This window comes from Vespa velutina, chromosome 17 (assembly GCF_912470025.1).
Source record: "Vespa velutina chromosome 17, iVesVel2.1, whole genome shotgun sequence".
Taxonomy (NCBI): Eukaryota; Metazoa; Arthropoda; class Insecta; order Hymenoptera; family Vespidae; genus Vespa; species Vespa velutina.
In genome coordinates this window covers 1,642,380-1,668,619 of record NC_062204.1, presented here as the reverse complement: position 1 = coordinate 1,668,619, position 26,240 = coordinate 1,642,380, and the positions used below count along the sequence as shown (strand labels likewise).

Here is a 26,240-nt window from a genome sequence, read left to right as displayed (position 1 = left end):
ATAATTACTACTATGCTTTTTTCAGAAAAATTTTATTATTGATATTAACCCAATGAGAAAGCAAAATGACGCCATCCGATGAGACGGATAGTATTTATAATTATTATGTTTTTTTTGGATAATTTCATTATTAGTGACAGACCAATGAGAGCATAGAGTATATGTGGCGCCACTCCGATGAGACGGATTTTCAATGAATTATTAATAAGCGAGACGAATTATCATATATGATGATACTTATCTACATTTTAAACAATTGCTCAATAAACGCATTTCTTTGCTCTTTGTTGCATCTGCGATAGATGCGCAGCGTAGCGTGATCATTGGTAATTAATATGCGAGCATATGTAAAGGTATGGTAATTAATTGTTTAGTTATCGACGGGGCAGACTTGGAATTGGCACAATTGAAGATGAACTCGGACTGCGGAGTGTACTCTCGCGTTTTTGTGAATTAATATATACGGGTCGGGACATGGCGTATGTTAATGTAGCCGAATGGAAAACGGATCAAGTGTGCGAGTGGTTAAAAGGTGCGAACAAATGTTAATAACTTATGATATTATTTATACAGATTTATTTGTGTGGCAATTATCGCGAAGCCGCTTTTTCACGAGAGAACCAACGAGAGAGCGTGGGAAATATTTTTTCGATTGTAAAATTTTCCCTCTTTACTCTTCTCTCCTCTTTCTATCCCATCGTTTTTCAATTTATCGATGCAAGAAAACGGCGCCTTCTTTGTTCGTTAGCAAGTATATTCGAGGAAAAAACCACGCCTTTCTTCCTACATTCTAATTGCATAATTCGTTAATTATGCTTCCTCTTAATGGCAATAATGAATGACTTCTGGTATAATGAAAATTCGTTTGACATTAGATCGTTGAACTAAATGCTATTGTGATATTAGTCAACGGAAGTTATTTACATCCTGTTTCATTTCTTTTTATTTTTCATTCCTTATCGTCTCACCGATTCACTACAATGTCTTTAATTTAATTTTTAAAATCATAGACAATAGAGTTACTGTTTAATTATAATTTTTTATTTTATATCAAAATGATTAATAATAATTTTCTTTTTAAATTTTAATAAAATTTTATTTTCAAAGAAATAGTTCTATATATTGTAGAAATAAAATTTTATCGTTGTTGATAAACATAGATTATTATTATTATTTCAGGATTGGACAATTCTGTGCTCCCTTATGTTCATAGTTTTATGAATCATTTTGTCAATGGACAACAACTTTTAAGTTTGAGACCTGAAGATCTAGAACATCTTGGTGTATTAAAACTTGGCCATCAAGAAATTATTTTAGAAGCTGTTGAATATTTAAGAAATTTCCATTATGAATTGGATCGCGAAAATTTGCAACTTTTAGCACTTCGTTTGTCCTGTCAAGCGCATAGCTTGTACAATGAATTGTCACGTCAAACTGACTCTAAGCCTGTTACCACACAAACTTTATCAGATGTAGCATCGGTAGTAATGACTGTAAAACCATTAGTAAGATGGCTAGATCGTCCTCCTTTTAGTGGTCAGCTAGATTATAATGATAAGAAAGCAGAATTAATGAAATTAGCATTAGAAATGGCCACTTGTGCACAAAGAGATAGATTTGCTGAGAAACCAATAGAAGAAATCAGATCTACTTGTGAACAATTAGCAAAACTGGCGGATTATGTAATACAGGATGTTGCGGATCCAATGATTTTACAACCTGTAACCTTAGATTTGGCTACTTTGAAAAAAAGACCTGGCGATGAATTGGTAAGATATTATATTTTTAAGTAAAAATAGTTTAGTTGAAACATCCTTTTTAGATAATGTTTCGTACATTTTCTTATGGTATTGTGATTGTCATTTCCTTTATAGATAATTAGCTTATATACGCATACACTCATATACACTGTTATTATAGAAAATAGAATAAGAATATAATATAAAGTTTTACTTTATTTAATATGTTATATATTAACAATATATATTAAATACGTATGTGATAAATTATAATTTTTTTTCTAGGGATTTTATATCTTGCCTTCGTTTCATGGAATACATCAAATAGCTGATATTAAATTTGGATCTGCGGCGCATCAATGTGGGAAAATGGAAGAAGGAGATGAAATAGTTCAGGTAATATTCTTTAAAGTTCTTATAATTATTTCATTATTATCGAGTGTTATTTAATCGGTAGTAAAATATAATTATCAGATAAATTATCAAACTGTGGTTGGCTGGGAAAGAAAAAACGTATTGGAATTATTTCGTGAGAGTCCTAATGAAATACTTTTAACCTTGAAAAGAAGGCCAAGGCACACGAAAGTATATGGACAAATTTATATAAAGCCATATAGACTTCCAAGCAATAAGAAAACCCCATATACGACAAGATGGCAACACAATCTTCCGTCTCCACGGCCTGAATTGTTAACTATACCTGATTTTACTATGCCCTTGCCAAGGTATATTTACACATATATGATATTTATAAATTATATAAATTGATATAAAATGTAATATTTAATTCCATTTTTTGTGCATTTTCAATAATCAGGCATGCACCAAAGAATTCTAGCCCACAACCAGCAGGTATTACAGATACTGCTAGTATACTTGATACAATGGCAACTGATAGCAGTGATTCTGATAGTGAAGTGGAGCCACCTGTATCTGTTCGTTTGTATTCAACAAAACCAAGAAGTTTAGTTCAAAGAAGAGCTACGATAACAGGTGCTAGTCCAACTACAAAGCATGGCGTTGATATTGAACAATTTTGGAAAGAGTTAAAACAAGAACATAGTACTACATTCCAATTAAGAGATAAGGCAGCATCCTGTGCTCACAGTTTGGATAGTGTACCATCAAATTTACGTCCACAAACATGCCTAGGTATAGAACAAACGAAAAGAAAAAAAAGACCTGATATACAAATAGATGATAAAAAAGAAGAATTTCAAGAAAAATCAAGTGAAACTGATATAACTCATACGGATGAATGTAAAAGTCTATTACAAGAGATGAAAGAAGGTAACAAATCAACTACAATTCATAGGGAGGTTCCAACTGTTATTATCAGAAATGTCGATAGCCGTTCTTCTCAAAAAATTATTAATGCTACTACCAGAAATAATATGAGTGATACAAATGTGCCTTTAGATGAATGTAATAATTGTATTAGTGATAGATCTAATAATAATAACACTAAAGTAAACGGTAGTGAGTTTAATGCTAGTAACGTTAAAGAACGTGGAAGATTAGATAAAAGTTATAGTACGCCTGCATACGATTCTATAGAAAATAATGTTGGGATTGATAGGAAATTATTACTTTTGGAGAATACATTTGAAAAAACAAATTCTTCGTCTAATATTATGAATTCAAAGGATAGTAAGTTTAAAATGACTAATGAAAATAAAGAACAACAGAATTTAGAACATATAAGCAATGAAAATAGCGAAGAAAATTTAATTGTTAATGTTTCACAAAATATTAATAATCTTGAAGATAACATTCATTTTAAGAATATAACAGATTCTGCGCAAATAAATATACATAATACTAATTGTAAAGATTGTTTGAAAGAGAACCAAAGCAATATTGAATCTATAATATCGGATACCGATATATCTGATAAAGATCACATAGTGGATAGCATATATAAGCAAATAGACAATACTACAAAAAATGACTATCATAAAATTACTGAGAACAGTATAATTGACTATGATACGAAAGAAGAAACTAATTGTAGGGAACAAGAGTCCAATAGCAATAATGAAGATGACATTGCGCTTAAAAAATTTGGTAAAATTTTACAATCTAGTGACTATGATTCAATGGAGAAAATAACAGAACGACAATATTCTAGTTCATATATAAAAGAGACTTCTACAGATGTACAGGAAGAATTACCAATAAATAATTGTTGTAGCTCTAATGTAGAAATGCAAGATATTACGCAACGTACGACAAAGATTCAAATTAGTCCAAAGCCACGAAACAATAGTATAAAACATTCAAGTCCTATTGTTGTTGAACCTAAAATACACTCTTGTAGATATATTGAATTACCGAAAGTTGAATCTACTAAGAAATTTGAAATAAGGTCACATTTAATACCTCCTGAACCTCCACCTCGTAAATATATTCCTAAACCAGAAGTACCTGAATCTGGTAATGTTCCAAAATCAGCTGGTAATTTAGGGAAACCTGTAATATCGCCAAGACATCATATGAGAAAAGATTCAAAAAGTAGCAACATTTTGACTGAAAAAAGTAGCGATATAGATCATAATGAAAGTGATGATTGTCTAAGTATTTATTCTAAACGAGTGGAAAAGTCATCAAATTTAAATAATAAATTAAACGCATCAATTGATAATCAAAGATCAATACCAATTGATTGTACTGATCTGAACTTTGAAATCTGTGAGAAACAGTTAAGAGAAGAAAGATTGCATTGTGAGAAATATGAACCTTTTACAGAAAAATTTGCCGTTTCAAATAATTCATTGTCAGATTGTTACAAGTCTGATAACTGCTCTTGGAATAGTGATTTTTCTGAAAGTTCAATCTGTACAAGACAAGAGCAATTATTGGAATCGAGATCAAATATTGGCAAACTCTTGGAAAAAGATAAGAGTTTCGAGAAAGTTGTTGTTAATAAAGCTATGATGGTAGCTAGAAGTATTGGTTTACATGGAGGCTTAAGTAAGTCTTCTAATAACAGTCCAAGGAGTAATAGAAAGAGAAATACTTTATTAGCAAGTAGGTAGTCCAGTATAAATCTTATAGAAACGCGTTCTACATTTATTTATATATTTATAATAAATCTCTCTTTTTTTTTTTTTTTTTTTTTTGTCAACAGAAAAAAGAAACATATCTGTAAAAGATCTTGGTGTGGGTGATATGGAAGGGTGGTTAACATATCGCAGTAGAGGTGCAGGAGGTGCCTGGGCTAGGGCATGGTTTGTTTTAAAACGTGCAGCTTTGTATAGGTAAATATATAAAAAATTATTATTAATTATTTAAATAATATAAGTAGAATAATAATTTTTTTTAATTATCATATTATTATACATATATAGATTCAAAATGCAAAGCAGTACAAAAGCTGACTGTCTTATAGCATTAACAGGCTTTACGGTATCTCAAGCAACAGAAGTCAAATCCAGAAAGTATGCTTTTAAGGTTTATCATACAGGAACAGTATTTTATTTTGCTGCTGATACAGAAGATTGTTTAACTCTTTGGCTCGATGCTGTAAATAAAGCGACGTTAGGAGCAGACGTACACAATCGAAACAGTGCACTTTTCAGTGAGACTGATGAAAGTGACAATGAATATAAAAATAAGTTGAAATTCGCTCATACTCCTGAAAATAAACCAAACATGGAAAAATCATTTGGATCTTTGAAGAAGACAGTGCGAAAGGATCAATTATATAAAGATCATGAAGTTAGCGGTGCGAGCTTAGATAGAAAATATTTAAGATTTCTTGGTACAAGAAATCAAAATGTTCCAGTACCAACAGCACAGTTTAGAAGTTATAGAAGAGTATTACCGACAAATATGACAAATAAGTAAGTATTTATATATAAAATAAAATAAAAAAGAAACAATAATAAAGTTAAAAAAAAAAAAACAATATTTATATAATGAAATTTTTGTACAGGAAAGAAGATTGTATGGCATATTCCCCGGATTTACAGATGACAATAGCAGGAAGTACATTTTATGGATTAAGTGCTTCTCAAAGTGCGACCGATATGTCTTATAATAATCAAGAAATGGGTGATTATCGACGTACTACAGATAGGTAAATATCTTAAATATCAACGTATTGTTATAAATTTAGTACAAATACTTTTTTTCGTATTTATCGTATATTTCGTATTTTTACTATTTCATTTTACGCATAGGTGTATCAATTATCGGAGTAAAAAACCAGATGAATTGCAAGGATTTATTACTTTAGAACAATTTATGTTGTCTCAACAAGAAGAAGATCAAAGACAAAATACAGTCCAAAGATCCGTATCTCCTCGAGTTACAACTATGACGACTAATGATCATGTTTATGCTCATCATAGACACGTTAGCGATGTTTGTCTACCTAACGAAGAATCATGCGCTGCAGATGCATATGTTGGCGAAGGAATTGTTTATAATCAATATAAAAATAATGGTGAAATTTCTTCATCGTACAAACATTCAAAAACATCAGATGAATATTACAAGACTCGTCAACAAAATACATCTTTAAATATTATTTCAAATGATAAAAAAACAGATTGTGTACATGATAAATCTTGCAAATGTAAAAATGCAACGCAGCATAAAAGACAATTAGATTTGAGTAGCAATCATAAAAGAAGAACCCAAGAGAATTTATCTCATCAATCATTTAGACAAAACGATTCTTTATCAAGACGACATGAATTCTCACAAGCACCAGTTCCAACGTGTCATAGTACGCCTGATACTCGAAATGAGAATAGACATGGGAATATCAGTTATGATCGTAATGCACACGTATCTACTCGTGATATACAGTTCATAAATCATAAAGAAAATAAAAGATCAAACGATTATTGTATCCCACAAGAAATAGGTACTCTGATAGATGATCTTCGATTAGTATCAAAGAGACTTCATAAAAACGAAGGTAATTTTATTATTATTATTATTATTATTGTTATTATTATTGTTTTATTATTATTTGTTTCTCATTATAACATCTTGTAAATGATTATATATGTAATTATTATTTAAAGAAAATTCAGGATCTAGTGGTGACCTTACATATTTTGCTTCTTCGGATACATTACAACGAGCAAAAAAGGAGGCGACTGTAACACGTAAAGGAAGTTTTAATCTTGCCAATCATTGTCGAGATTATTTTCCTTCGGACAAACGTTGGCTCGATTCTTTAAGATGCGTTGACAAAAAAAATATAAATTATGATAGAAATCGATTGAAAAATGCAGCACAATATCAGCCTCCACCAATACCAGCTTCGCCATTCGAACAAGAAGGAATGAGAGCCACTTTTGAAATGCATCTTGATAAAAAAGATCAAGTTCAAAAAACTAATCGCTTGAAAACTTTATTTAGTACAAAAGGTCATCAGAAACCATGTACTTTAGATTTACCTAAAGATGGCCAAAAGACTTTACTAGGTAAATTAAAAATCATTTTATATAATTATTATATTAATAATTTATATATATCTTTTATAAATTTTATTTATATAGGCTCACCGAGATTACATAGAGCATTGTTTTGGGATAAAAATTCTAATCAACAAAAATCTTCTATCGTTAATGAGACTCAAAGTCCTGGTGATAGCGGAATCAGTCAGTCTTTAAGTTCCTTCAGTACAAACAGTCATTCCCAAAATCTAAGTTACAGTTGCAGTTCAGTTGGTTCGATGAGCGATTGGAGTCCAGATACTCCAGGACCTAATTCACCACGCATATCTAGAGTAAGTAAAAAGTAAAAAAAAAAAATCTTATTGATTTGCTTTAATAATTAATTTTATATAGTAAATAGTAAAGTTCATATTTTCAGTCTAATGTTGGCCACGCATACCAAAAAGATTATTCTTCATCAGACAGAAAATGTCTATCTCCGCCAAAATTACCTTATATACCACCACCAACATCTCCACCTCCTGATTATCCTGGTTTGGAGTATCCACCTGTATTTGAACCTGGTACTTATTCTTTGTCAGATGCTTCCTTGTTACGTAATCGTAACAAGACTGTCGATAGTAATATTCAGTAAAGAAGAAATACATATGTATATCGATGTATATACTAAAGTACTTTAATAGAAACAACCACCAAAGATAATTCTCTTCAGTGTTACTGTAAAGTATTTCTCATAACGAGAAGATTTCTATTACTTTAACTAAAATTCAACTAGTAAAAAATCTCAACTTACTATTTAATTCAAAAAATGTTTAGGAATGTACCTCGTATTTGAAGATTTTTACAATGATAAATTGGGTATCCTGTTTATAACTAAGTATTGAAAGGAACAGTTTCCCGATTATATAGACAACTGGAAGACTGAGATTATTGTTATTTAATGTTGTCTTTTAGGTGCTATAAATAGTGGTTGTGTTCAAATCTAAGAACTCCAAAGAATTCCACTTTACTATTAATATTATGTATATAATTGAAATTTTTAGATTTAAATGATTTTCAAATATAACTTTCTTTTTCTTTTTTTTTTTTCTTTTTAAATAATTTATGTACTTTTTATGCATATCATGTATTCGTACCAGTGGGAGATATTTTACAATATTATACTATCTAAGAGTATAATTTTAAGACCCAACAAATTTTTATTATTCTTACATGCCTGATTCTTTTTTATAGCAAGAATTTAAAACGAATTTTCATATTGAGAAATATATACATTTATGTGTGGGTTGATATATTTCATTTATACACACATATGTATTTTATGAAGTCATAATATTACTATAGAAATAGTAAAGATAAACTTTTTGTGTAGGATTTTTTTCATATATATATATATATTTATATATATTTCTTTTTTTCTTTTTTTTTTTTAATTGTTCCCACACATATTTTTACAAATAATGCAATAATAGATCTTTTAAGCTGCTTGTTTTAATAACAGTTTATACAAAAGCTGGTGAAATACCAATACTATATCTCTAGTATTATTAGCATATTAGTATATTGCTAATCATTATATATAATTCATTATCGTCAATTGTTCGATTGTATGACTATAGTATGGAAAGAAATTATGTTGTTTAATCATTACTAAGCTTCAAATTGTGCAAGAAAATTTTTACGACACAAATGTGATGAATCGCGAAAGTGCCTACATATTTTTTTATTGTAAATTTTATAAATAAAAAATATTAGAAAATAGTAAATAACTCTTTACTTAAGGATATTTATGAAGAAAAAAAAAAATAAAATGAAAATTTAATAAATTTTGTATATATTAATTAGGCAAATAATAAAAATCTATAATGAACGCTAATAAATTTTAAATGCACATTATATTTACTGTTAGTACTCATTAGGGAAAAAAAATTTTTGAAGTATTATTATAATGAACAATATATTAATTTTTTTTACTCATATGACTTAAAGCTGCAATTTATATGTAAGCAATATATTTATCCGTTTTAAATTTGCTATTTGTAGTTTAATAGATTTTGTTACTATGCAAAGAAAATTTCATTGGTTGGCACATTTATTTTATAACAATTAAAATATATCTGTTGTAAAAATCTATGTAATATCGAGCACTTTTTCAGAAATCTGTCCAATAAAAAAATGTCAATATTTAAAATCTCATTATATTATTATCCTTCTTTTTTATTGCAAGCATTTAAAGAATTTATTTCGGCCCTTATTATTATTATTTTAAGTGATAATTTTTTTGCTGGGATGTCTGGAAAAATATTATCAGGACTGTTTATAATTTTGTAATTGAATTATCCTATGTTGGCAATGTTTGGCTAAAAATTAGCAATAAATACACCACTATTTTTAAAAATATTTACGACTTATGTATTTTTTTGAAGCCGTGTTCTTATTATATAAGATTATATATACAAACGTAACGATTAATCATATACAAAAAATTAGCTACGCTTAATATGTAAAAAATTTTTAATACAATGCTATTGTAAATATTTTTCACTAGATTGATTCTTTATGCGTTCTTTTTTTTAATACACTAAATATAGTACGGCATCTCATTCACATATACACAATTCATATCACTCTCATATCATCAAATTCACTTTTATACAATCAAATATTTTTCATATTTAACAGTCTCCTTTCATACTTACGTTTACGATTTGTACAAAATTTTACAATTATATTTACAAAACTTATATATATATATTTTGTTAATTATTTTGTTTAGAGATTATTTTAATAAAAGTATTATTTTGCTATTTGAACTTTTGGTGTTCTGTCATATAAGTTAGAGTTGAAATCGCACCTCTATAGCAAGAAGCTATATTTTTTCTTCTTTTTCTTTTTATAGAAATCTACGAGTCACAGAATTGTTAATGATAATAATGCATGCAAATGTAGAATATTGATAAAGTTTTTCTGGAGACATAATACATTCTATCTTTTTACAACTGCAACCTGGCAGCATTACAATTCGTAGTTCTTTTTTTAAGAAGACCTGAAAGATAAACATGGTAAAGGGATATATTGGTTTTCATTCTCCTGATTTACCATTCATCACTTGTTTACAGTTCCTCTTCGAAGTTACTCATAATTGTGAAGTAGAAGACACGAAGAACTTGTATATACTTTTACGTTTTGGATGACCTTTTAAAAATCATAAGAATAGCCATTTATAAAATGTCCTGCGCGATTGCTTCAGTATAGGGCACATAATTATGTGTATGTGTATGTAACAATTAAAACAATACGCAGGAACCTTTGGCTGTCCAGCAGCTAGGGAACCTGGTAAGTTTTTATTCATTCTTTAAGACCAATATCTCTGATTAGCAACAAAATAAACAAATGCACGAGCGTGTGTGTATATCTCTGTGTGTGTGTGTGTGTAAGTTGAAAAATAGTTTGTAAGAGATACCTCTTAATGACTAAACATGTTCTCTTGAGCTGCAGAATTTCTCGTGAAAAATGAAAAGCCATCAGTAGAAGTACTTGTATCATATCGAGAACTTGAATATACTCTTAGCTGCTCAGTGGATTCTGTATGAAATTACACAGAAAATATCATCAAATATAGTAAAAAAAAAGATTTAAAAAAAAATTTCAAATTTGATTACTCTCAAATTATTGATTTTACAGATTCATCTTACTTTACTGCTATTTGCAGTTTTATCTAAAGATTGCAACAGTTAATAAAGCAATTGGTTTCCCAAATGATTTTGATGATTCGATCTCTCTCATGAGACACCCGCTTTGTTTTTTAAATTTTTGTTTAGGACAACAGATAATGGCAGTATCTTCATTTGACAGACTTGCAGGAAGATTATTAATATATTAATTGATATTTTAAAATGGTGGACAATTAACACCAGGATGAAGGTACTGACATTTCTCGCCTACTCGACAATAACCATTTTTGGTAAATTGCATACAAACACGTGGTTGTTTGCCGCTTCCTCTCCATCCACCACCGCCACCTCTCCAACCTCCTCTACCAGGACCACATCCTCTATACCAACCAGGACCAGGACCACCTCTGCCTCTAACATGCATCGGACCTCCTGGACCTCGTGGACCTTGAAAATTAGGACCAGGACCATACATAGGTCCTGGAGGACCTTGGAAGTTATTTGGATTCATATTATTGAATCCCATATCTTCTGGTCCCATCATACCATAACCATCTTGTTGATTATACATAGGTGGTGGACCCATCATACCAGGTGGTACCATTGGACCACCTTCCATTCCTTGAGGAAATGTTCCAGGTATATTCGCCATAGGATTAATTCCTACATCAGGTACAACAACTTTTCCATCTCCTGTTCTCCAACCACCACCACCAGCAGGTATAGGACCTGCCATTTCAGGTGTCATTTGCCCCATATGTGTTGGAGGTATCATCTGTTGAGGCATTTGAGGTATTGGATTTATTGGTCCTTGTGGACCAACAGGTGCCATCATTGGCTGTTGATTATGTGAATAAGGTGGATAATGGAAGTTTGTTATTGTGGAAGGCTGAACAGGTAACTGAGGTTTCGGCTCTGGCCACGTTATATTTGTAAAGTCTTTTTCGCTCTCCTTATTGCCTGTAAGATCGTCCAAAGGAATAATTTTCGGATCAGTAATTATATGATGACGTTCTTCGTCTGGTTCTGCTGGTGAGTCAGGTATCCTGTAATTATAAAAAGAAAGAAAAAAAATAAATAAATAAAAATATGTAAATAAACAATAAGTATTATTTCTTATATCAATATTTATCGATAAACTCACATGCTTCGATTAAAATAAAGTGCTTGAAGAATTCCTTTTTCTCTTGCATATTGAATATCCTTTTCTCTACTATCTTTGCCAGGTTCCACCAATGCTGGAGGTAAGTCAATTGGAATTAATGGTTTCCATCTTGTTCTCTCTTCCATCAAATCTTCATTACCTAATAATATTTAAAATAATATATATATATATATAAATATGTTTTTTTCTATTTTATCGATCTTTCTACCAAATAATATTACAATTCAACTCACTTAATTTTCTTGCCATTTGGAATGCTTCCCTTTCATTTTGTTTTTCCATCTGTTTCATATCGGTGAAAGTTTTTGTTACATTGACCCTTTCCGTCTCGTCCAATTCGAAATAACGTATCGATTCTAAATCTGTCTTCCATTTTAAAGTTTTTTTAGGACCTTTACGTTTTTGTAATAAGAGAACACTTCGAAGTCCATCGACGTAACGAATTTCAGGATAAGGACTATTTTCTTTCTTCAATGAATCCAAACCATCGGATGATGCTTCTTCTGGAGAATCAGATGTTTTCGTTTCTTCGGTATCATCTTCTGGTGTCGGTGCTAAAATGAAATCATTGAAATATTAATTATTTATCTATTTCGTTAAAAATAGGTTTCATAATAATCCCAAAAATTGATTTATTTGATTATATAAATAAAAGGAGGAAAAAAAACTTACTGCTACTCCCGTCATCATCGTTATTATCTCTGCTATCCTTTTGATTATCAATAATATCTTCCTTATCTCTTTTTATTTCATCTCCATTGCTTTCTTTATCTTTCTGTTCTTTATCTTCTTCTGTTTCTAACGTATCTTGATAAAACTTTAACAAAAAAAAAGAAAAAAAAGAAAAATATCAGTAAAGTACCAATAAAATACCAAAATAAATATTATGTTAATTTATAAACTATATATAATTATAAAAAATTCATAGCGAGGTATATTACCCATCGGTATATATATATATATATATATATATATATATATATATATATACCAAGATAATTTAGTATTGAAAAATATTCATTTAAAACAGCATTGAAAAATTGTGTTTACAAATAAATAAAAAATTTAAGTACTTTGAAATTAGGTTTGACAACAACAGGAGATTTTTCATCGGTACTCGATGGCGATGTAGGTGGTGGTGTGATTTCACGACTATCAGCGTTAATTATTTCTTGCTTCTTTACATCCGACGAACCGTCCTTAGTTATCGAAGTTCTACGCTTTCGTTTCCTTGGTTCTTTACTTTTAGTTGATGCTGTTAACGCATCCATAAACATATCACTTTCTTGTAGCATCATCGCTGAAACATTCAAAATTACAAATACTATAGTGAATTATTATACGTGGGACAATAACAATAACAACAACAACAACAACAACAAATATATAATATATAATTCAAATATATATATACATATGTAATGGAATTCATTTCAAAAAGAATCTCTTTTTCTCTCTGTGCTTTTCTCATACATATAATCCAATGTGATCTAAAAAAAGAAAGAATTAGATAGATTTCACATATTGATATATTATTTTTATTATTATTATTATTATCATCATCATCATCATCATCATCATCATCATCATCATCATCATCATCTTCATCATCATACCAAGAACGAAGTGTTTAAATATTTAGATAAATTCGATTCAATAATCGATCTGTTCAAATAAGTAGAAAAAACAATCTAACGGTATGAAAGCTTTTTCAATAATCTAAATTATCATAAATTGTAATGATATAATTATACTTTATTTTTAATTAAACATTTTTGATAAATAATTTTGATAAATAACATACTAATAAAAAAAAAAAATATATATAGGAATTCTCTTATTCGAATACTTTTATTATATATATTTAATCGCGAAATTACTTATAAAAGCTAATAAAAATGACATCATGTATTAAAAAAAAAAAATAAAAAAAAAATAAAAAGAAAGAAAGAAAAAAAGAAAAAAAAAAGGAAACGATTTTAACATTTTAAATACAGCAATCATTTAACTGTTGTCTAATATCTAAACTACATTGCACGAGATAACGTGTCTATTCTAAGCGAGTATAATTCCATTCAAAACTTGATGTATATAGCCGAGAAATTGAAAACAATGTTATCTATTCTTTACGCTGATATATATATACATATATATATATATATATATGATTGAATTTTTATATTTATTTTATTTTAACAAAGACCTTTTTTTTTATGTCAAAACAATCGACTTCAATGTACAAGTAAGACGTATTGCTGTATATATATGTAGATAAAATGATTTTATCTCTCGTATCTGTAATTAATTAAAAAAAGTCTATTAACGAGGAGAATATATCTAATAATCTATAAATGCATAATTTCTCTCTTTCTCTCTCTCTCTCTCTCTCTTTTCTTCTTCAGCTTTACTTCTAGAGATAATCAATTAACGTTAAGGTAGAAACGTTTCGTTGAATCAATAAAACGTTGAAATTGATTGATATAATCTTACTTTCTCAAAGTTTTATTAACAGACGTTTGAAATCGCATATCGCATATTATGTTTATTCTCGACACGATTATCGCATAAATCATTCAGATAAATAACTGGAAATAGCTCTCACACACTCTCTCTCTTTTTTTTTATATCGCAATTATTAAAAGTAAACTAATATGTATATAAAAAACGCAAATAAATTCGGCCAACTCATTAAAAGCTAATTATTGATCGATCGATCGTTAAAATGATCTATCCGCGAAGTGATCTTGCAAAAAATAATTTATTACTTTTCTTTTTTTAAATTTATTGATACTTTACGTTATATTATTACTATACAAAATTACTTTCGTTTAAATCCTCATGAAGTATCTCTAAAATTGATAGAAATTATATATATATATGTGTTATATAAAGATGACTTTTAATATACATGAATAAATGGTGTTACGTTTATTACGTATACGTATATATATATATATATATATACATATATATATATATATAAATATATATATATATAAGTGCAAACGGTAACGATAAATTATGAATGGTAGTATATTATGTATTTAAATATCTAGAAGAACGCGCGCGCATAGGAACAATGCTGTAACGCATGTCGTTGTTTTTTCCCCTTTTAAATAGCGCGCGAGAATTCAATGGACAACAAAACATCTATCAAAAGCGTTATTATATTTTTCTTACTTTCTTTTGCACAAATTCTTTTCAAAATGTTTGACTTATTATAGAATATTATTGGAAAGAAACGCTATCAAACGCTAATGTTAAATTACGATAATACGAAAGTAATAAAAATTGATCTTCCTCTTTTATTTATTATCAAAATAATAGCGACAAATCGTATTATCACTGTGTATATATATATATCCTATAAACATACAAAAAAAACTTTGAATGGTTAAAATAAATAAATATAAAAATTAAAAATTAAAAAAGTAAAAAATAAATTAAGAAATTATTTTCAATGATACGTTATTTAACTTTCAAGTAAAATGTTTATCAGTGAAAGTTATCTCTGAACGCACGGAGATTTGAACAAAAGTACCGCTTTTTTCGTTTCTTCTCTTATTTAATTTCCTTCCTTTTTTTTTGTTCACATCGTCACAATTATTGCAAACAAATGGTTGCTCCTTGAATTACATCCAACTGAAATCAACATATACAATAAATAACAATAATAGAAACACTTACTATATATACAATACCAGTGTACTAAAATATGAATTGATCAGGATCAATATTTTCTAGCTTCATTCGAAATACTTTTTTGATAAAAATAAAAATAAAAAAAAGAACAACGCAGGGATATAAATAATTTTCATAATTATTATATAAACGAAAAAGAAAGAAAAAAGATGTATATATATATATATATATATATATATATATATATATATATATATATATAAAGAACAATAAGTTGCAAATTTCATCAAAAGGACTTTTGAAAAAAGAAACCCTTTCGAACGTAGTCTGTATATTTTTTGTTTTTTCAAAAACAGTTGACAAATTAAGTCTATATATTCTAGTTCTATTAATTCTTATTTAAAAAAGAAAGATATATATATATATATATATATATATATATATATATAAAGGGAAGAAAAAATAAAAAAAAAAAAAAAAAAATTAAGAGAAAGAAGGATAATGGGAAAAAATAACAGAAGAAATTTGTCAAAGTATTGAAAAAAAAATTGGAGGAAAAAAGAGAGAAAAAGAAACGGGGTGTTCAAAATAATCTTTTAACCCGACTTGAACGTGCAAAGCGCAATATACGATGCATGGTTAATAGGAATATATGCGAAGGTAGTGTTGTTTCTCGTACGTAAAGTAAACGCAAGAGAATCCAACGGTGCGCGCACGGCGCAATGCGAAATGTGACAACGTCGCAAAAACATCCGCCCGCTTTCGAACCTTTCCGAGTCGAACCGAGAGCGCCGCGCGTCATTGCGCAATTCCTCATCGCGCCGACACTATACACCACCACTACCATCACCACCACCACCACCACCATCAACACCATCATCACCAACCACCACCATCAACACCACCCCACTACTACTCTTTCCCTCTCTCTTCCAACGACCTTCCCCCCTCTCTCTCTCTTTTTCCTTTTCGCCCTTACGCGTTCACACGTTGCAAAAGTTTCTCTTTTTCAACTTCGACATGACGACGAAAAAAATATAACAAAGATGTACGACGACGATACGAATTATATATATATATTTTTTTTGTTTCTTCTCTACGTACTACTATTTGTTTATTTTAGCAAGGCCCTTTGATACATACAGTAATCTTGCCCAAATAAAACGAGTACACATTCGTGAGAAGCACTCTTTTTTTCTCTTTTTATATATCAACATATTTAAATTCGCGCCAAGGAATAGATATAAGAAAGGAGTTATAATTTGGAATGTTCAAATCAACGCGAGGCGAACGTTAAGCACGCTTTTTAATGATAATTAACGAGCCAATAAGCGCGATTAGATTAAAATGCGTCTCAAATTTCTTTTTTTTTCTTTCGCACCGTAAGAAGATAGTTGATATCGTTTGTAATATTCTGATTTTTTTTTTTTTAATTCATTTTCCCAACGTGTGCATCTTTTTCAGAAAGTATACATTACATTTCTAACGATATATAAATCGTTCTTTCTTTCTTTTTTTTTTTTTGTCGCAAACCTATGACATAATATATAATATATACGTATATTATTTGCATAATTTTTCTCCCCTGCCCTTACCCCTGTTCAATCACGTTCCCGTAATACAAAACGAATCTTGTTTTTTCTTTCTCTTTTCCTTTGTCTGCTTGTCTTTTTTGTTTTTTTCTTTTTCTTTATTTCTAATATTTTGTAAAATAAACGCGTGACCACAGAGCATCGAAGAAGGCCACAATATCGCCATGCCGATGACGTTGTCTCATCAGAGGCGTACAACAAAGACATCATCGGGTTACAGGTAGTTAAAAAGGCCCGTTGATCCTAAGGGCTCCTCTTTTGCCCTCTTGAGGGCGTCGAATATGCAGCTTCAAATTTTTGTGCTTTTTAAATGTGTATATATATATATATATTGTATATATATATATATATTTAATGCGTTCGATTACAAAGGATCGACACATCGTTAAACACTATTTTTGTTTTGTTTTTTGTTATTTTTTTTTTTTCTTTTCTTTTTCTCACATTGCTTTTGCTCGTTTCTCATTCGCTCGCGCACGCATACGATTCTCTTTCTCTCTCTCTCTCATCCTTCTCATTTTTCTATCTCACGCACATACTCTTTCTTTCTCGCCTTCTCTCTCTCTCTCTCTCTCTCTCTCTCTCTCGCTCCCACTCTTTTCTTTCATCTTTTTTGTTCTCTCTCTCTCTCTCTAAAAAGGATTTCGGGACTTCACCCGTCCCAAACAAATTTCGATTCTCTCTCTCTCTCTCTCTCTCTCTCTCTCTCTCTCTCTCTCTCTCTCTCTCTCTCTCTCTCTCTCTCTCTCTCTGAATTATATGCACCAATCAATTGTCCGCGAGTATGCTGTGAATTAAATAATGAGAAACGTAACTGTGTTATCATTTACTTTTTAATTTACTAGCATTACTGTGTTATCTTTCTCTTTTTCTATCTATCTATTTATTTATCTATAATAAAACTATATTTTTATTTCTCCTTCTCAAAAAACAAAAAAATTCGAAATGGTGTCGTAATGCATTAGGAATATTACAGAAATTTATTATTTTTGTCCTCGTCGCCTATTTGAAACGTAAAAATCAACTAATTATTCTTAAACTTACAATCAAGTGACGTTGATTTCATCACTTCGTTGTCCTTGACCGAGAGTACAGCGAGGCTACAACGATTACATTTAAACATAATGCAACTCTGGCATACACACGTAGAACTTGTTACTGAAAGGAAACACATTTCTAAAAAGAATGTTTTAAAAATAAATAAATAAATAAATAAATAAATAAATATATATATATATATGTATGTATATGTATATATATATAGAGTGAAATTTTATCGCAACAAGCTTCAACGTTTGAATAATTAAAGCATTGTGAAAACAAGGAAACAAAAATAAAGTTACATTATTTAACACATTCCAGATAAAAAAGAAATGTCATAAATATATATTCTATATAGCAAAAAATGTTTCAGGCATTATTTTTATTTTAATTAAGTTTAATGGCATTATGTAATGTTTATTTTTCATATTAAAGCGACACCATTTCGAACGTTCGAATAAAATGTTGTAACTACACCTCATTTTATTTGATTATATTTTAACCGAGAGGATGGAAATCTGGATGGGCCCACGGTAAGTGTTTGCTTTATCAAGCATTCAATGAGCAAGATATATAGCAGAAACCCAAGAGTTCAATATTTCCAGATTTCTGATCAATTTATTTAAAATGCTTAAATAGGGTGTACATGTACAAGGGAAGAAATATGGACAGACAAAAGTTGTTTGTTGCCTTACCTAGGGTAGATTTAGTACTATCCTGAAGACTCGCATTGGTGCTCGTTCATTGTTGAACGTTTTAAAACACACACCCGAGAAAAATTAAATTTCGGAAAAACTTTACACGTTTATCTAGTAAATTTGTTTTGTTTGTTCTTATAGAGAGAATTTCACGTGACTTAATTTTTTTTTCTCTCTTATTTTTTTCTTTTTCTCTTTTGTTCGATCGTTCTCCGAAAATGATCGACATATATATATATGTATTATATTATCGCATTATTTTATTGCACGGCACTTGTCGTCATTAGATTTTACGTGTATGTATATATATAACTGTTTTAATGAATATTTTTTAACGAAGATTACCTGCTGAATCTTCTTAACATATGAAATAAATTGAAGTCGAGGAGATCCTAATTTCTTCGTTCTTCTAACGTGATGACGATGATGATTATATGAAGAGAAAGCACGAGAGAGATCCATATTATCCAATTCCATAGAAGTAGAACAATACTGACTTTCTTAAATCTTCTATAAGACTCTAATAATAATATTTAGGGAAGCAGTATAGGGTGGCATTAAAAAATACAAGTTTTGAGAAATGCCTGTAAGAAACGATGAATTAATATGATGTATAAAATAGAAAGAAAAATAAAAGAAATACAAAGAAAGACAAAAAATCGATCGAAAGGAATGATTTAGATAGACAAAGTACTGATATCTCATTGGTATATAAAGTATTATGTAAAGTATTGTCTGGGTGTATCTTTCCTGGAGGCGTCCACCTGCAAACTCAATATTGAAGAGTTAGTAATAATTCTTAATAGTATGTACTGTGCCGATGTTCAGAGGTAATGTAAATTGTTAGAATAAATGTTTATTTATGCATAAATAACACCAAATAAAAAAAATTTAGTTAGTCTCTATTATACACTTCTTATGTCTCAATTTTTTTTCTGCATTTTCTTAATACTATCTGGAAAATATTAGATACAGAACAATTAAGATATAAGTCAAAATTAGTTGGAATGACTAAAGTATTCACACAAAATAAGCAAAAAATAGAAATATTTTTTATTAATAAATAAATTATTATTATTGTGTGTAAAAGCAATTGTTTTAAAATAATAATGAAAATGTAATATTGTATATATTTCTATTGTATATATAAAATTTTAAAACAAAAAGAAAAAAAAAGAAAAAGGAAAATCAATAATTAACTTAAAAAAATCCTTTTCATAAATATAGAGCAGAAAGAAGTATATGTAAAAGAAAGTATTAAATATAGAAATTTTTAATTATAAACATGTAACCAGTTTAGTGTTACTTTAAGTGAAACTATTACTTTAAGTGAAAGTATTATATATAAAAGAGAAAAAATATATACATAATAGTAAATTAAGTACTATTCACAAGAAGATAAAATTGACACCAATCAAATATAGTAAAATAAAAATTTGATAACAAAAAGATTAAAGAGAGGCTAAACATTTTAAATCGATTAAACCTTAGAACATCGGCAAATAACTTTTTATGAACAGATAATAGATTTCTCTACCAATATGCCTATTTTTTTGCACTTTGAAATGTAGGCATTATAATAATATTTTATCAAACACAGCATCTGAGATACTGATATATACTTACGTTTAGGTTTTGGTGGTATCAATTTAATGCCTCCTTTCTTCTCATCACTTGGGGGTGTAGTTGGAGAATCCAAGGACAGCTTCGCTCTCTTGTCTGATGGCGCAAGTACTTCTCTCAATGGAGAAGGTCTCTTCAAAACTGGCAGCTTTGGAAGAGGCATCATCTTCTTGTCAACGACGGGGCTTGACTTTTTTGCTGATCTGGGGGGTGGGGGTTTTACTTCTTCTTCTAGACCCGTAGACCTAAACTTAGAGTTAAACGTTTTGACAGTCTTCGGCCTTGCTGTTGAATCTTGCGTATTTTTTCTGCTTTCGATGGAAATAGAAATATTCTTTTTCTCTGACACAATGACAGATTTTTTTCCTTCAATTTTATCTTTATTTTCTTTAGAACTATCTCGAGAATCTGACATTACTTTCTTGTTTCCATCACCTGTTTTACTATCTTCAGATTTCTTTTTAGGTATTTTTCCTAACTTGGAACTTAAGATTTGACCTTGTACTTTTTCTAAAGTTGCTTTATCTTTCTCTGCTTGATCCTTCTTCTGTTTTTCCTTTTCTCGTTCTTTCTCTTTATCAGATTTGTTTTTATTATTGGAATTATGCTTACTAGATGAATTGGAGTGATGCTTGTCTCTATCCCTGGAAGACTTATCTTTAGAAGTGGAACTCTTTGATGTACTGCTAGATGAAGAACGGTGACTACTAGAACGATGAGACGTAGAACTACTACGATGCGAACTAGAGCTTGCGCCATGTTTAGAAGAACTTTTGGATGAAGATGATGAACTATGATGATGATTACCACTTTTTTTGTCTGAACCACTACTTGATTTTTTATCGTCTTTTTTGTGAGAATCTCGATTTTCTTTATCACTAGATTTATTGCTATCACTTGAAACAATATCTTTACCATCTTTATTGTCTATTATTTTAACATTACTAATTCCAGTCTCAGTACTGTCCTTAGAACTAATTGTAGATTGCTTCACTTCACTAGAGATTTGATCGGATTGTTCAGGTTGCACTTCTGTCATATCGTCTTGTTCACTGTGCACTCCTTCACTACCTTCAAGAGTTTTTGTTTTTTCTTCATCTTCTTTTAAAGAAAACACTGTGTCTTTAACTTCTCCATTAACTTCTAAAGTTGTATTATTTGAAGTTATGTTGGTGGCATCAGTCTCTACTTTTGTAAGGACTTGTTTTCCATCCCTTATTGTAATTTTATATAAAGGAACAGACGATTGGGAAGACACTACAACAAAAGACTGTTTTTTTGTCGAAAGTTGACTAGCTTGTTGTTGAAGTTGTGTTTGTTGTGGTTTACTAACAACTTGTAATTGCATTGGATGTTTTTCTTGTAAATGTTGTTCTTCTACTTGCTGTTGAACTTGTGTTGCTGTAATAATGGACTGTGGACTTTGTGTAAACTGCAAATCTTGTACATGTACAGTAACACTCTCCACATCGTCTGCGCCTTTTTGTATACCACTATTAATAGAATACTGTTGCTGTTGTGATTGTTGTTGAGTTGATTGAATTATTAAACCTTGTGCCGTAGCACTATTACTTTGCATTGGTATCGTCATGATATGGGCTGGTACAGAATTTGGTGCAACTTCACCTTTTACTATCTTCAGCCATTGTTCAACAAGACGACTGGCTAATATTCTAACACCTTGATGACTTCCTTCTTTTGATAAACCTTTAATAAGTTTTGGACAATTGTTACTTTTTAATCTGTCTACATCTACTGGACATAATAACAGGAGTTCCAAAAGTTCTTGAATTAATGCCCAGTTTTTAGCAAGAATACCATCAGTCAACCACATATGAATAAGATTCCATCCACCAGCAGCCATAAATCTGAGAACAAATATATTCGTTTGATAACATCTGCATGCATTTTGAAATAATGAAAAAAATAAAGATAATTGATTTATTATGATTACTCTGTCATTTTTTAAATTTAAAAACTCAAAATATTCATAACATTTAATCAAAAATGTAATAAGTATATTAATGTAAGACTCATATCAGTAAGTACAATTCATTAAATAAAATTGTTCAATGGTTTTGGGTCTCATATTTACTTTTGCATGTAATTATATTTTACACAAATACAACAAAGTATATGTGTATGTCAACATGCTATATATACTTATTGTAAATAAAGAAACAATTGGATACACAAATATAGATATAAGTAAATCAATGAAATAAGAAAAAATGATATTCTATATGAACATATGTTTTAAAATATTTGTATAATTCTGCAGATTGAAAAATCAGCTATTATTAATCCAATTAATAAAAATTATTCGAATTTTTTTACTTACTGACTAAGCAGATCGGTGTTAGTGGTTTTTAAAATTTGTATGTAAATGCATTTGGAGACCAATTTCTTTGAAAATTTCGTCATTAAGTTAGCTAATCGATTAACTTCTTCTTTACTTTTAATACCTCCCGTTGGGCCCAGTAAAACACTGAGACATTTGAGTAACGACAATGGATCTATACGTGGCTGTAAATGAAATAAATATCACTATTATTAACATTATCTCTTTTTTATAGAAACATGATTATGATTTAATACGTCAACTAATAGATTTTATAATCTTAATTTCTAACAAAATCTAATAAATTAAATACTATGATACAATGATCAATATATAATTTCAATTCTTTATCTTAATTGTAAATAACATATATATCAGGAGTATAGTTATTTTATATATAAATGTTAGACTCATATCAGTAAGTATGGCTGAGATCAAAACCATTCAATGGTTCAAAGTCTATTTTATTTATTTTCGCATGTTTTTGTTTTCACACCTACACAAATGATGAGCATGTGTGTGTCTTACATGCTATCACACATTAAAAATATGTAATATATAATTAATAATTGTGATTTAATTTTTAAACAATTTTTTAATTAAATGTACTAACCTATACCTGATAACCCGTATAACTCATATGCCCGAATTAGAAAACACTTAACGACGATAAAAAATTTAACATAATCAATAATAACAAATAATATGTATCATCTATAAAATAATGCATTAAGTTGAGATTAAACGATAGAAAAAAAGCGTAATGATTTAATCGAAATTAAAATATGAAACAATTAATACGTATAATTTCAGTAACATATATAATACGAAGGTTATTGATCTAATATCTACTATTCCCCTACTTCTCTCCCAATGCCAGTAAAAAAATTCGATATATATATATATACACATACGTACATACATATGTATATATATATATATATTACGGAAGTGAAATGTTATCCGCCATTTTGAAAAAGTTCATACAATTCGATTGCTCATAAATATAAATCGACTCACCATTTTGTAGTTATTCTCGATGGATTAGTGAATTTCGAAGAGCAAACATAGAATCATGATGTATATCTGTAATGAGAGAAAAAAAAAGAATATTGGAATTCATATAGGTGAATCAATGGAACACGCTCGGTTTCACCGCCATTTTGTCGATCGTTAACACGAACGGAACGACTAACTACGAGGACTACAAGAAGTATCAACTCGAGATCGATTATTATCTTATTAGTAATGCTATCTAATAATTTGTTGACGCTTATCGAATGCTACCTCAATATTTGAAAATAATCCATCGACGTATTATAAAAATCTTCCTGGCATCGGTCTTACTGATCGACCCATACGGATTACTTTCTACCACGGAAAAAAGTATTAAAAATTATAAATTATCTAATAAATTGATTTTTCCTAATGATCTATAGATAATAATCATTTCTTAATAAAAATAAACAATCTAAATGTGAATATTATCAACTATGGACTTTGCAAAGATGCAGGTACAAGAAACGTATTTCAAGCAAACGTTGCTCACTCGGTATCCAACTGGCGAAACGCTTGTTGCGCAGTCATTCTACGCATCCCCCACCCTCATCATATATAACGCCAACCAATCAGAAGCTCTATATCAACACAACGTTGACCAATGATCGATGCGACCCCACCTTATCGCTGCGTCACCATTTCTATTTTTAGCACGCCATAACCGTTCGTCGATAGAAAAATTTCGACCAAATTCTATGTATGCGAACTAGCACTTTCTAACACTTTTACTTTTTTTTTCTTACTATAGCTCATATATGACATGATTGGCACTATTAATTCCCGAATATAAAGTAATATTCTATCTTCGCTTCATATTACGTCACTTATTGATTACAGCACCTTGTATAGAAATATTTTTTTCAAGCCTTACTTTTTCATTTAAAACACAATGAAACGGATGTTGAAAATCTGACAAGATTTCGTTAACTTCCGTGATTAATCGTTTCTTTCTTTATTGTCGAATGTGTGTGTGTGAGAGAAGAGAGAGAGAGAGAAAGAGAGAGAGAGAAAGAAATGCCCCGCCCCTTTTGTTATAATTGCAAAAAGAAAAAATATCAACATCTTAATATTTCTGGACAATAGGTAAAGCCACTCACATTTTGATTAAAAATTATATCCTTTTTATGGAAAACATATGTTCTGCGGTGCATAAGAAACTCTTAATATTTCTTATACACGATTATGACGACGTGGACCTACGAAACTTGATCAAAGTTCGACTTCACATTGAATCAACGCTAAGCGAAGCTGCCGTAGATCCAAGTGTATCTTCTCGATGATCTGCCATCTGCAATGAAACATTACTTAAAATTTATTTTAATTACCTTCGAAATGATTTTCTTGCGAAATCCTGTTGGAAAATTACGACAATTACTTAAAACTTTAACAGAACTACTCTCACCTATGGAGCGTAGCAACCGCTGTGCTACTGAAACGGAAGTTTCTACATCGCCTTAACTGAATCAAATGCAATCCTATATTTTTACGATTTCATTTTATTTGAACAATTATGATAACACTGATTAAAAAAATATCCAAAAACTAATTTTTTCTTTTCGATTAATTTTAATTATTCTTATTATTAAAGCAAATAAATATCTTTTTAAAGTTTTATTTTGATTAATTTATTTCACTAACAATTGATCCGTGGGATACAACGCTAATCAGTGTTATACTTTTCTATCCTATTGAAATAATATAATATATTATAAATACAATCTATTTTATATTTATTAATGAAATATAATAAATAATTATCAAGAATTTTCTTAAATATATTAGATATTGAATAAATATTACATTCTTCAGTTGATTCATGTGTATATATATAGAATATAGAGTTACATAGTGATTATTGAATATATTTTCATTTTCACTTTTTGTTTTAAATCAATTGATTAGTTGTAGTAATTAACATATAATTAAAAAAATAAAAAAGTTATTAATAACTTGCTTATTGATTATATATATTACAGATCAATTACAATATTAATTACATTATTTGTATCACAAATACAATAAAAAGTTGTGAACCACTGTTTGAAGAGATTCAAGAAGAAAACGTTTATTTGTTTAAAATTTAAAATATTGAGAAACAAAGTCTATAATTATTAGATTATAATGATTATATCAAATATAATAAATAAAATGAAATGAAATGTGTATATTAATCATAGTAAATAATTCATTTATTCGAAAAATATGAACAAAAAATTAAATTTATTTGAAAGGCTTGTATTCATGCACTT

The 26,240-nt window shown here is 29.3% G+C and overlaps 2 protein-coding genes across 9 annotated transcripts; one reads left to right on the top strand and one right to left on the bottom strand.

Annotated features, from left to right (window-relative positions):
* The first annotated feature begins 310 nt into the window (after window positions 1-310).
* LOC124955007 lies at window positions 311-10,778 on the top strand. Of its 3 annotated transcripts, none has more exons than XM_047508772.1 (12): window positions 311-532; window positions 1,180-1,769; window positions 2,025-2,135; window positions 2,214-2,464; window positions 2,557-4,769; window positions 4,870-4,999; window positions 5,090-5,584; window positions 5,677-5,820; window positions 5,924-6,669; window positions 6,779-7,183; window positions 7,259-7,488; window positions 7,557-7,716. In XM_047508772.1, exons 1-12 carry the CDS (start codon window positions 475-477, stop codon window positions 7,557-7,559), a joined length of 5,376 nt encoding a protein of 1,791 aa, XP_047364728.1. In that variant the 5' UTR covers window positions 311-474; the 3' UTR covers window positions 7,560-7,716. The 3 variants fall into 3 exon arrangements, with proteins under 3 accessions (XP_047364728.1, XP_047364726.1, XP_047364727.1); XM_047508770.1 differs by having other exon boundaries at window positions 312-532; window positions 7,575-10,778; XM_047508771.1 differs by lacking the exon at window positions 311-532 and adding an exon at window positions 583-848 and having other exon boundaries at window positions 7,575-10,778.
* Window positions 9,004-25,484, bottom strand: LOC124955008 (serine/threonine-protein phosphatase 1 regulatory subunit 10). 6 transcript variants are annotated; one of them, XR_007102733.1, is made up of 10 exons: window positions 24,220-24,661; window positions 23,953-24,018; window positions 22,933-23,117; window positions 20,595-22,459; window positions 13,069-13,295; window positions 12,668-12,812; window positions 12,229-12,549; window positions 11,975-12,134; window positions 10,620-11,876; window positions 9,004-10,351 (listed from the first exon to the last, which is right to left on the bottom strand). XR_007102733.1 is itself a non-coding variant. In XM_047508777.1 (10 exons), the coding sequence occupies exons 3-10, from the start codon at window positions 23,953-23,955 to the stop codon at window positions 11,048-11,050; spliced, it is 3,735 nt and encodes a 1,244-aa protein (XP_047364733.1). In that variant the 5' UTR covers window positions 23,956-24,018; window positions 24,863-25,279; window positions 25,394-25,484; the 3' UTR covers window positions 9,004-11,047. The 6 variants fall into 6 exon arrangements, 5 of the variants coding, with proteins under 5 accessions (XP_047364733.1, XP_047364732.1, XP_047364730.1 ...); XM_047508777.1 differs by lacking the exon at window positions 24,220-24,661 and adding exons at window positions 24,863-25,279; window positions 25,394-25,484 and having other exon boundaries at window positions 9,004-11,876; XM_047508774.1 differs by lacking the exon at window positions 24,220-24,661 and adding exons at window positions 25,089-25,279; window positions 25,394-25,484 and having other exon boundaries at window positions 9,005-11,876.
* Between the last annotated feature and the right edge of the window lie 756 nt (window positions 25,485-26,240).